General features: G+C 38.2%; 1 protein-coding gene across 1 annotated transcript; it reads left to right on the top strand.

Annotated features, from left to right (window-relative positions):
- Positions 1–6,602: 6,602 nt before the first annotated feature.
- Positions 6,603–9,191, top strand: LOC110925902 (aluminum-activated malate transporter 4). Its single transcript, XM_022169701.2, has 6 exons — positions 6,603–7,191; positions 7,269–7,406; positions 7,471–7,734; positions 7,800–7,936; positions 8,074–8,220; positions 8,332–9,191. The coding sequence occupies exons 1-6, from the start codon at positions 6,867–6,869 to the stop codon at positions 9,025–9,027; spliced, it is 1,707 nt and encodes a 568-aa protein (XP_022025393.1). The 5' UTR covers positions 6,603–6,866; the 3' UTR covers positions 9,028–9,191.
- The last annotated feature ends 2,510 nt before the right edge of the window (positions 9,192–11,701 follow it).

The following is an 11,701-nucleotide window of genomic DNA, read 5'->3' as shown; positions in this document are numbered from 1 at the left end:
ATAACTTATCCTAATTTTAAACAATATTGTTAGGGGCACAAAAGCCTAGTCACAAGGACGTTTTATATATTATCAGCCAGAATTTCAGAGAATCAAGGCATGAAGGCTTGAACCATAGTTCTTTTACCTTTTCTGACAGGGAGTCATAGACTACAACTGTCTTTTGTCTTATATGACAATAAGTATGGCCCGTAGGCACTACATCACTAATGGATGATTGACAGGTAATCATCTTAATTGATGAGTTAAACCCATGATTTATAAGTCATTAACTTAGGTCTTGGAATCCTTGAAGGATTCTTATATAAGAATGACGCGTGTGATTTTAACGAATCACATCTGCCAAGAATGTTAACATGTTTACAGAGGTTAACAGGAGTCTGAATCTTTTACTCAGGTCCCACCATCTTGGCCGGGTCTTAAAATGACACCAGGCTAGGTCTCACCATTTAAGATTCTTTATTTAGGCAGACTTAATTAAAAGGAATGATTTTAATTTATTTCATATAATAATGTATTAAAATGACAAAAATGAAATTTATAAACTTAACATTCCATCAATCATAATAATGATTACAGACTGCCCTAAACGGGACTTTCAATAGACAAATACCTACGCAGAGGTTTACAGAAAACAAGTCCACGCAGGGACCAAATACAAGGATAGATGTCCGCACATGGAGAAAAAGATAAGTCCACGCAGGGACTGAAAGGAAATTGTCCACGCAGGGACTACACACTATAAATGTCCACGCAGGGACTAAACAAATAAATGTCCACACAGGGACTTGATTTAAAATAGGAATTACAATAGAACATATAAAGACTAATGATCTCGCTTCTTCTTCCCTTTTAATAGGTTTGCTAGGCCTTTAAGGAATCCACGATTGTTCTTACGTTCTTGCTCAAAGTCTCGTTTTACCCTATTTAAACGGTGAAGGATTTCTTCCTGCTCCGGTGGGGAAAAACGTGGCTGCTGTGTTACGTGCTGAGCCGGAGTTCTAGTAGGTATTGGGTACCCGTGAGTTGAGTGTCCCCTTCTCCAAGGTGTTTCATAAGGTATCTCAGGATGAAGGGCGTAGTAATTTGTCGCCGCTTCTATGTATGGGTCGCCACCCATATAGTTGTAGTGAGTGTGAGTTGGCTGCTCAAACGGGTTGTACGAGGTGGAACCGACGTACGCAGGTATCGGGTTATCATAGCCGAATGGTGGTGGAGGTGGTGCAACTGGTGCAGAATTCACCTCTGCAGGGTGGTTCGAAGGTTCACCTATTTGTGGTTCTTCAGGCAACGGCGGAAAATGACTTGCACTCGAGTGGCGAGGGGTGCTAAAGTGGAATTCCCCTCCTCGGGTGGACATCCGCACGCCTGATCTCCTACGCCTTGGCGGATCTGGAGGTGCTTGATGAACTGGTGGCGGTGGAGGCGGTGGCGTAACTGCCACAAAACACGAATCCTCGGAAGGATTCTGTTGCTGTTGCTGCTGGTGAGGTGAAGAATGGTGAGAGGGTGTGAAGTACCACTCGCACTGGTTAAACCTCGCCTGGTAACTGTCGGGACCCTGATAGGGTGTTCCATGAAAGGATGACCCATCAGAGATCTCGATAGGATGGTTGGGAGTACCTCTTGTGGGTTCGATGTGATCCGTGTCCTCGTCCATATCCATCGCGTTGTCTTCGGAAAAGTGATCTTCTGGTCCTAAAGGGTTATAACCTATTGGTTCTTGGACGTAATCAGCCGGGTTGAACTGGCCTTGGAAGAAAGGAGTGGGATCGCCATAGGAACGGTGCGAAACAGAACGCTAGAGAGGTATGAAAGAAGGTTGAGGGTTACTGGGCTCGTTCTCCGAATTTGGTCCAAAAGAGTGACGGTAAGAAGGTGTCGAACTGTGTGAGATAGACCGTCTTGCGGGCTCAAAGAGGTTCCTTCTACGCCTCTGAGGTTCTTCACTCCGTGTAGTGGAAGGAGCTCGCATATGTGATGGTCCGGCCTCGTGATCATTGTGAGTAGTGATCGGCCCTTTGCCTCTTCCTCCTCTTCTAATTGCTGGCGGCATATTTCCGGCTTAACAAATTATTAAATCACAATAAACAATAAAAGACAAACTGGAATAACAATTCGAATTTGTCCTATGTTCTTTTCTAGACTCGAGTATGTGCAATTGTGTCATTGAGATTAAACACATAAGGATAGTGTTTAATTCACTCAACGTTGGCTCTGATACCAACCTGTCACACCTCGATTTCCACGTGTTTCACCGGTGGGCCCGGTGGGGGATTACCGTGACGTAGTTGGCAACAATATAGTCAAACCACACAATATTTAAATGCACAGCGGAAGCATAAAGATAGATATATTTCAACTATCGAATGTAATATCCAAGTATCACAAGTAGTCGAAATAAATCCACAGGGGATCAAAATAAAAATAGAAATATTGTTCAACAGATAGTGGCATCCCAAGCTTGCGAGACTCTAACGATGCTAAGGAGTGGCCAGCCTATTACGTGTAGAACCTGCATTTAATCTTTTTGGGGAAAATACGTCAGTTTACACTGGTAAATACATTCAACCGACACTTTTGTAAAATGTTTAATAAAATTGATTTGAATTCACAAGGCACAAACTCTTTATAACTTGTGATAATTTATCAATTAAATCTTGTAAAAGAATTACATGTTCACTATGCGTTCAGTCGCCCGGGTCGTGCCGGGTTTAAGGTTAATTGACACACCACATAGCATAAAATCGTGGCGGGAAATCCAACGGTTATACCTTTATAATTATGGACACATTGTCGGGTGTACGCCTACACCCGCGTGTCAAGGTCGTGGCCATTTCGTAAAATGCTGCCAAGGATATCCGGGACATGGTCATTAAGCTCCCAAAGGCGTAAAGCTAACAAAACAATTTTTTTAAACGGGTCACATTGATAATACCCAACTACTAATGAGTTGGGGTCAATTGCCCGACCAAGCGGTATTTTTATATACCGTAACCCAAGCCCGTATAACGGAAAATAAGTTAAAAGTATTTACCTGAGCAAGTAATAACCTCAATAAACAAATGCAAGTATCTTTTACTGGTCTCCTATTCTGGAATGAAGGTTTATAACAACCTATTAGAATCCTAACGGGTCTTTAATTTAGCCTTAGCTTAGACCGGTCAGTTTCATAGGATAATTACGGTTTAATCGCGTGAAAGGCGAAAACCGGGAATGGAATGTGGTTTGGACCCAACAAGTTTGAAGACTTGTTTTATGTGGGTAATATAATTACATTCTGGATTTTGAAGTATAAACGATAAGGTTTGTCCCGTTTCGGCTAGTTTATGTAAACTAGTTACATAAACCGAACCGTGCACGCAAAAGGCGTAACGGGTAACCGTAAGAGTCCTACACAGGTTTCCTAAGTCAATATGCTTTAAAGAGGTTGTGGTATCAGTAGGATACCTTCCATAATGCCCGAAATGAGTTTAATTCCGATATATGCCCCGTAGGGGTATTTCGGTCATTTTAAAGATTATAAAAGAGGGTTCCGAGTTCTACAGGCAATCTGAGTTTTCCGAACAGTTTATAAAGTCCAAAATACTCTATTTATTATTTAAAATCAGTAGCAACTGGAATCGGGTCAAAATACCATGTAGAACTCAAGTTATGTCCGAAAAGGGTATATTCGGTAATTACCGAATTGATGCCATAACCGCAGGTTATGAGCAGGTTAAAAATAATTAAAAATCTTTAAAAATCCCAAAATATTACTTTACATCAGTGGGTAAAAGGTTTGGTGTCGAAATTTGGGTTTAGATAGGCTTTATGCTAATTGCGCCGCTTAATTACTAAAGTTTCCGTAATTGCGCTATTTAGCATAACTCCTATTCTAGACCTCGGATTGACGTGAAATTATAGGGACATGCTTAGAAATCAGCAACTAAGGTTATTGTCCTTTCACATATTCAAAATTCTCGTTTTAAAGTAAAAAGGGCGTTATGGTCAACTTTTAAGCATTTAACGGAAATGTGCGAAAGACTCGGACAAACAACGAACCGGTCACAGAGGGTTATACCATCATGTAACCTGGTCCTAAGAGAGTCCTAAGGCATATCTAAATCATACCACAACGGGTCAGAACTGAAGTCAAAGCATAAGTCAAAGTTTTGCGACTTTCGGTTCCGAACCGGGTCAAAACAGTAAATGGTCGGATCAAACAAGCTTAGACCATTTATAATACTTATTATCATGTTGTATGAGTGTTAAAATAGGTTAAACGCCATCTAGATTACTGATTATGCATAAAATCGAAAGTTAACATTCTGTTGACTTTTTCTAAGCAAGTTTGACTCGACATTCGGACTAGTTAGAGTGGGAATCAGATGGTGCCCTTTTAAGGGTTTAAAGCCACATGATTACCAACATATAACTACCTTTGTTTCGATTAATCACTGGACCATTTGTGATTAACCGTTAAGTCAATCGTTAATTACGACGGATTGACTTTTAAGCTATAACTAAGCAAAAACTAAACCACAAAGTGTTAAACATACTTACAAGAGTCCTATGCACGACTTGTGAAGCTTAGAGAGAATGCTTGAGCCTCAGAAATGATCAGAAAGCAGAATGAAGGTGTGAAGAACTTGGTTGCAACTCATGGCCCTTTTATAGTGTTCTAAATCCTCCAAGATGGTGACAACTAAGTCTATGGGGTGATCCAGATCATTTACAAGTGTCCCCTAATGTCTAGGATGGGTTAGAGTCGCCCATGTCCCTGAAAATATCTTACAAGGTCGGTTTAACCGTTATAACAGCCAACAACCAACTTACTGTCGTTGGGCACCCCTTACGGACCGTAAGGCAGGGCTCTTGCGGTCCGTAAGCCTTTGACAGACAAAACGTTTTAACCTTTCGCACCTTACGGACCGTAAGGCAGGACCCTTGCGGTCCGTAAGCTCTTGTCAGAAGCAAAAAATAACCCTTCATGATTTGAACGGACAACTTGCAATGCATGATTTCTGGTTTAATTTTCAGCACAATGCCTTTAACCCATGCTTGGACAGTTATCTACTCTTATCATGCAGAATCATTGGCTTGCATAAGGATAAAATTCTCTATGAATGATTTATTGAGCATTATTTTCATAGGATACAAATTAGTAAATTTGGACATCCTTTATTATTAGTAATTATCGGATTAAGGTATACTAGATGTTTATTAATCATGTTAGGGTCTTGGGATTTATAATGAAGTCGTTCAGAGGTATAAATTAACATGTCGACATGTTCAAAAATCATACCATACATCCTTAATTAGATCCGGGTTTACAATACTTTTGTCGTAAGTGACACGTGTCGTTTATTTATTGGACACAAATTTTCGAGGTGTTACACCACATAATCTTGAAGATCACAAAAGCATACAATAACGAATTTAAACTTCCAACTGCGAGGTAGTGGAAATCTAAATCTGTACACATGATGTTAGGACAAATGAGCGTGTGCCAGGCTGCCGCCTGACACGAATAAAAATTACACCCCAATTAACCAATTAAAACAAAACACTACCCTAGTTTTGTCAAAAAAAAAAAAAAAAACTAAAACAGTGGCATGATTGTAATTTTACAATGGGGAAAAATCATAATTTGATAGGGGAAAAAACAAAAACGATGGTAAAACTGTAAATTTGAACTGAGGGCAAAAGCGTAATTTGGCTGGGAGAAAAAAGAACAAAACCAATGGCAAAACTGTGAATTTAAACGAGCAAAATCATAATTCAAATGGGCAAAATCGTAATTTGCCAAAAGCTAAAGCGATAGCAATACTGTAATTTTTAACCACGGGCAAATCGTAACTTTGAGCGGGGGCAAATTCATAATTTTTAACTTGAGTTAAAATCGTAATATTCCTAGACCAATGGGAAGTGCCAAGCATGGCAATACTGTAATTTTTAGTGGGGGAAAATGTAATTTTGGGCCGGGGTAAAATCATAATTTGCGAAAAGCTAAAGCGATAGCAATACTGTAATTTTTATCCAGAGGCAAAATCGTAACTTTGAACAGGGGGCAAACTCGTAAATTTTAACAACGGTTAAAATCAAAGTATACCTGGACTAATAGGGGAGTGCCAGGCAGGTACTCGGCACTATTCCCCCACCTTGTAAATGTATATATAGTAATAATAATGTATATATAGTAAATACTGTATATGAACCCTCAATTTCTACATCAACTCAAAGGCACAGTGTATCCCTTATGCACTTTATTTTGTAACTTAATGGAAGTATCGGGGCAAAACTAAAAAATCATACAAAAACATGAAAATTGTAAAGTTCTTCTTCATTTTTCCGTTTCCTCTGGTCGCAGGCAACTGTTGATCTTCTTCTCCGAATTAGAAGTCACTGACGTTGATTTGACCACACACAACAGCGAAAAGCACTCCTGTCATCATGCTACTCCACCCCAAACAATCTTAAATTCACCACGATAGTAATGTATATATAGTAATAATAATGTATATATAGTAATAGTAAATGTATATATAGTAAATATATATATAGTAAATACTGTATATGAACCCTCAATTTCTACAACAACTCAAAGGCACACCGTATCCCTTATGCACTTTATTTTGCAACTTAATGGAAGTATCAAGGGCAAAACTAAAAAATCATACGAAAACATGAAAATTGTAAAGTTTCTTCTTCATCTTTCTGTTTCCTCCGGTCGCCGGCAACTGTTAATCTTCTTTTCCAAATTAGAAGTCGCCGGTGTTGATTTGACCACACACAACACGGAAAAACACTCCTGTCATCATGCTACTCCACCCCAAACAATCTTAAAATCACCAGAATCAATCTGAAAATTATCCAACATTAACATGGCACCCAATTTTCGATCCATATCGCGTAAATTCGCAGAAAGAAGCAAACACAGATTATTGTTATCCCGAAAGGAATTAGGGGTTTTATCTGAATCCTACATCGACGAAGATGATCATCGTTGGGCCCGTCTTCGTTTGTTTCTTTTTAATGTTTTGGAAATGGGTCGGGCCGATCCTCTACAGTTTATCTTTGCTGCTAAATGTGGCCTGGCACTTGCTATTGTTTCTTTACTCATATTCTTTAAAGAGCCCTTTGATTTTATGAGCAACTACGCCATCTATTCTATCCTAACTGTTATCCATATCTCTGAATTCAGCATAGGTTTGCACTTCTTATAAACTTAGTTACTTTAATGTTACTTTTACTTTTACTTTTTTAAGCTTCATCTTGATGTACAGGAGCATCACTTAGCAAAGGATTTAGTGGCGCTTTGGGGACGTTGTCGGCTGGCATTCTTGCATTGGGTATTCATCAGATATCTGTTGGGGCTGGCAAGTGGCAAGAGATTGTGATTGCCATCAGCGTCTTTATAGCAGGTTTTCTTACACCTTATTCTGATTATTTCATAATTTGTGCTGAAAATTACCATCATGTTTTCAGGTTCTATTTCATGTTTTCTGAAACTGTACCCGTCAATGAAGTTGCATGACTTTGGATTCAGGGTCTTTATGTTGAGCTTTACTATCGTACTCGAATCGGGTACTTCAGATTTTGCTCAAGAAACAATCTCGAGATCGTTGTTAATAGCAGTTGGGGCATGTGTGTGTTTCAGTGTAACTATTTGTGTTTATCCGATTTGGGCCGGTGAAGATCTCCATAAATTGGTTGTTAAGAATTTTAGGGGCGTTGCGTCTTCCTTAGAAGGTAGGATAGTAGTTTTATGTCTGCATTATTTTGTAGTTTCTTTAATAATCTTAATTTTATTATAGGTTGTGTTAATAATTACCTTCAGCAATTTGGATATGAAAGGATACCTTCAAAGATACTAATATATCAAGCATCTGACGACCCTCTTTATAGCGGATATCGATCCGCAGTAGAGTCAGCAAGTGAAGAAGATGCTCTCGTACGCTTTTTACTTCTTTTTTGTATTATATCATATGTTATTTTTTTATAAGATACTAAAACTGTTTGCCTAAAGGCTAAAGTATACACAATTTATGTTAATTAGGAAATGTCATTAGTTTAATATTGATTTTGTAGATGGGGTTTGCTGTTTGGGAACCGCCACATGGGCATTATAAAATGTTAAACTATCCTTGGAGTAACTACGTGAAAGTTAGCGGTGCACTTAGGCATTGTGCATTTATGGTCATGGCAATGCATGGTTGTATACTTGCAGAAATACAGGTACTTTTTACTCTCTTCTTTTGCTGACGTCGCACTAATTTTTATCGTGTGGCGGTGTCACGTTCTGTGACAAAAGGTTGATATAAATTTTTAACTTTTCAATGTCAGTAGTCACCAGCAGAATTAAGACACATGTTCAAAAACAAGATCCAAAACGTAGGGACCGAAGGCGCGAAAATATTACGCGAGTTAGGAAACAAAGTAGAAAAACTAGAGAAACTAAGCCCTGATATCGACTTGCTTGAAAAAGTGCACGAGGCTGCTGAAGAATTACAAATGATGATTGACCAAAAGTCATACCACTTGGTCAACGCTGAGAAATGGGCAGCTGGAAAACGACCAAAAGACTTTGAAGATGTTGACCGTCTTCAAGAACTTAAAGAAGAAGAGATTGACATTGAACCGAATGGCATCGGTTCTCTATATGAAGCAAATATAAAACCACCGCTTCCTTGTAAAACCCTAGAAGGCCACATCACCACTTTGTCAAACCAACCTTCAATGGTGCATTGGGGTTCATCTGAAGATATGCTGAAGCAACAAACACAATGGCCTTCAAGATTATCGTTTGTTGGTGAGACAATTTTAAACATGCGTGAAGTGAAAACTTATGAAAGCGCAAGTGCATTATCACTTGCTACTTTTACTTCTTTTTTGATTGAATTTGTTGCAAGACTTCAGAATCTTGTGAGCGCGTTTGAAGAGCTTAGTGAGACGGCTAAGTTTTCTGAACCTGTAAATATTCTTGAAGCGAAAGAGGCGGTTAGTGTTTGGACAAGATTGCTCAAGTCAATTGGGATCAAGTGATTCTGGTATTTGTGTTGTCAGTTTAGTATTTTATATCATCCATTTATTTTTTATAGAGATGGAGATATCAAGAAGAGAAATAAATGCTCTTTGTGTATCTGCTGATAAAGTGTGATCGCGTCAAGTTTATTGTGACGAAAATGGCACTCATATATGTAAATTTCTTGCGAGAATTTGTTGTTTGTATATGTTTCAAATATATTGCAAGGTCATTGCTTCAGCCTTCTGTAAACTTTCTAAATGGATAAATGTAGAGTGTCGGATGGGGCTCGGTCGCCAAATTAATTTTTCGCCATCGATGATCAAGGTGCAAACCTTGTTGACAACGGTACGAGTGTGGAATATGGCTTCTCGTTGTTGGTATTCTTCTTTATGAACTAAGTTTAGGTTCGATGTTGACTTTCTGAATCAGGGCCAACTTTATATTGGAATTTCTGTTGGACCATTAAGAGTGGTAGTTGTAGTTCTTAAGGCTTGAAATGGTACATAAGAGAACGTTGTTTACATGTTGTAGTGGAAATCACACAACTAATGTCATCAAATGAGAGTCCAAAGGAAGGCTCTTCAAAAACAGAACCCATCTTAAATAAGTCTAAAAGCAACTGTTTGTAGTTGTTGAGGATATCTTAATGAACTTCAGAACAACCCAAGTGCCCGCATATGCATTGACACTGAAGGGGCCCATATTTTTACTTCACCCTGGGCCCCCAAAATGGTTGAGCCGTCCTTGTTCAGCTATCTTGAATAGATCCGTATCTTATATCGCCATTGTTAAACAACAAGACAATTGCATCTTTGTTACCGGTCTCATGGCACATTTCTTCACAATTATGACACTAATATGATTTGAATTTAATGATTGATTTGTTATTGAAATAATGATTACCAGCACACTTTAATTTTAATAGGTATCGGGTATGAATGCAATATTAATTAATTATTCGATTTTTGAAAACTTCAGTTTCTGAAGTTGTAGCTCTCATGGTTGAGCTGCATTCAATTCAGATCCAGAGAAATTATAGTATGTTTTCTTCACCATAAACTTGTAGGTAGTTAGTTATACCTCATGATTTAAGCTAAGTAACTCCAAAACTATATAGCAATAATGCATAACTCAAACAATGGTTGTGGTGGCAAAAAAAAAAAATAGTCGTGAGTGTTGCTCGTCCATTTGGGATCATGTTAAGTTAGCAAGTATCTTAAGAGCTACCCATTGTTTAGTTTAAGTTGGCCTCTTTTATAATTCGAGTAGACTAATATGATCCCGATTTCCGAATGTAATTACTTTCTAACCAAATCAATTCATCTATTGATTAGCATGTCATGATTACCACACTTAGTATCATCTTAAACACATATTTGGTTTATCATCTATATGAATTGGAATGCTAAAAAGAAAACTTTTCCATATTAAAGCATTCCATGTGGTATATGATTAGAACAAAAAATGCTTCAACGGAAAGAAAGATAAGCAATCATCATCCACAAATACCAAGACCACCACTCCTTTAACTCACTTGCTTGACTTGCAATATTATCCTTAGCCTATGGTTTCACTAAAAAGACTGCGTGCTTTTAGGATGATCTAGTAAAGGGCATTAACTCATGGCCATAATACTTCATCAATATGCATAAATGGGGAGTATTGTAAGAGATTAGAGTTTTAGAGCTAACACCAGTTAGTTTTTAACGGAAAACACCCTCGCGTGCCTCAAGCGTGAGGGTATATTTGTGATTCACTATGAGCAGATAGATTCACAAGAATGAGGAGGGTGAGAACGTATTTAACCACGATGATCATAAGCGGAATTGATTTATTTCAGCTTGTTCTTGAACCGCTTTAAAAACAATCTCATTTGTTTTGTTTGTTGATAATAAGTTTATTCTATGGAAGAATAATATCTTTTGTGATGTCGTTGTTGTTGCGGTTGCTGTAAAGATGGTGGCTATCACAAAAATGTTGTGTTTTTCACCATTATTTATTTGAGCCAAATCTGTAATTTGGGTGGTTGAATTTGGTAGAGATAGTTTAGTTGTTTCGTTTTGAACCTATTACCTTAGTATTCAAAGGTATTAGTTTTCAAGGACTATACATGTAAATAACTCTTTTTCAAAATTAATGGAAGTATTCCAAAATCTTACTAAAACATTAAAAATCCATTACACTTTCTTCTTCTTCTTCTTCTTCTTCTTCTTCTTCTTCTTCTTCTACATCCTTCCTTTTCCTCCGGTTCCCCAAACACCAACGGTTGATCTTTTTCAGGTGCGGGCAATTATTGATCTTTTTCAGGTTACAAGTCGCCGGCGTTACATATTACGAGTAATATTCATAAAAGATTAGTTTGTTACGTGACACATGTCGATTTTAATAAGACCACCGAAAAACACTCCTCCCATCATGCTCCCCTCCAAACAATCTTAAAGTCCCAAAAAATCAACCAAAATTCTCAACATTTACGTTAACATGGCAAACTACCTTGGATCCATGTCCCGTAATTGGGCAGACAACACAAGCAAAAAAGATTGTTATCCCGAAGGGATTACTCCCATTTAGGGTTTTTCCCTAAATATTATACCTTCCATTCTTCACAGATGGTGGGCTGCTCTTCAACTCTTTCTTCTTAATGTTTTCGAAATGGGTCGGGCCAACCCAAGACAGGTTATCTTTGCTGCT

Source organism: Helianthus annuus, chromosome 17 (assembly GCF_002127325.2).
Source record: "Helianthus annuus cultivar XRQ/B chromosome 17, HanXRQr2.0-SUNRISE, whole genome shotgun sequence".
NCBI classification, from domain to species: Eukaryota; Viridiplantae; Streptophyta; class Magnoliopsida; order Asterales; family Asteraceae; genus Helianthus; species Helianthus annuus.
Note: the sequence above shows the minus strand (reverse complement) of the source record. Positions and strands in the feature narration are given on the sequence as shown.

Coding starts and splice junctions, on each gene's coding strand:
- LOC110925902 (XM_022169701.2), top strand. CDS start 6,867: ATGGCACCCAATTTTCGATCCATATCGCGTAAATTCGCAGAAAGAAGC. Junction 7,407..7,470: donor CATCAGCGTCTTTATAGCAG/GTTTTCTTACAC, acceptor TCATGTTTTCAG/GTTCTATTTCATGTTTTCTG. Junction 7,735..7,799: donor CGTTGCGTCTTCCTTAGAAG/GTAGGATAGTAG, acceptor ATTTTATTATAG/GTTGTGTTAATAATTACCTT.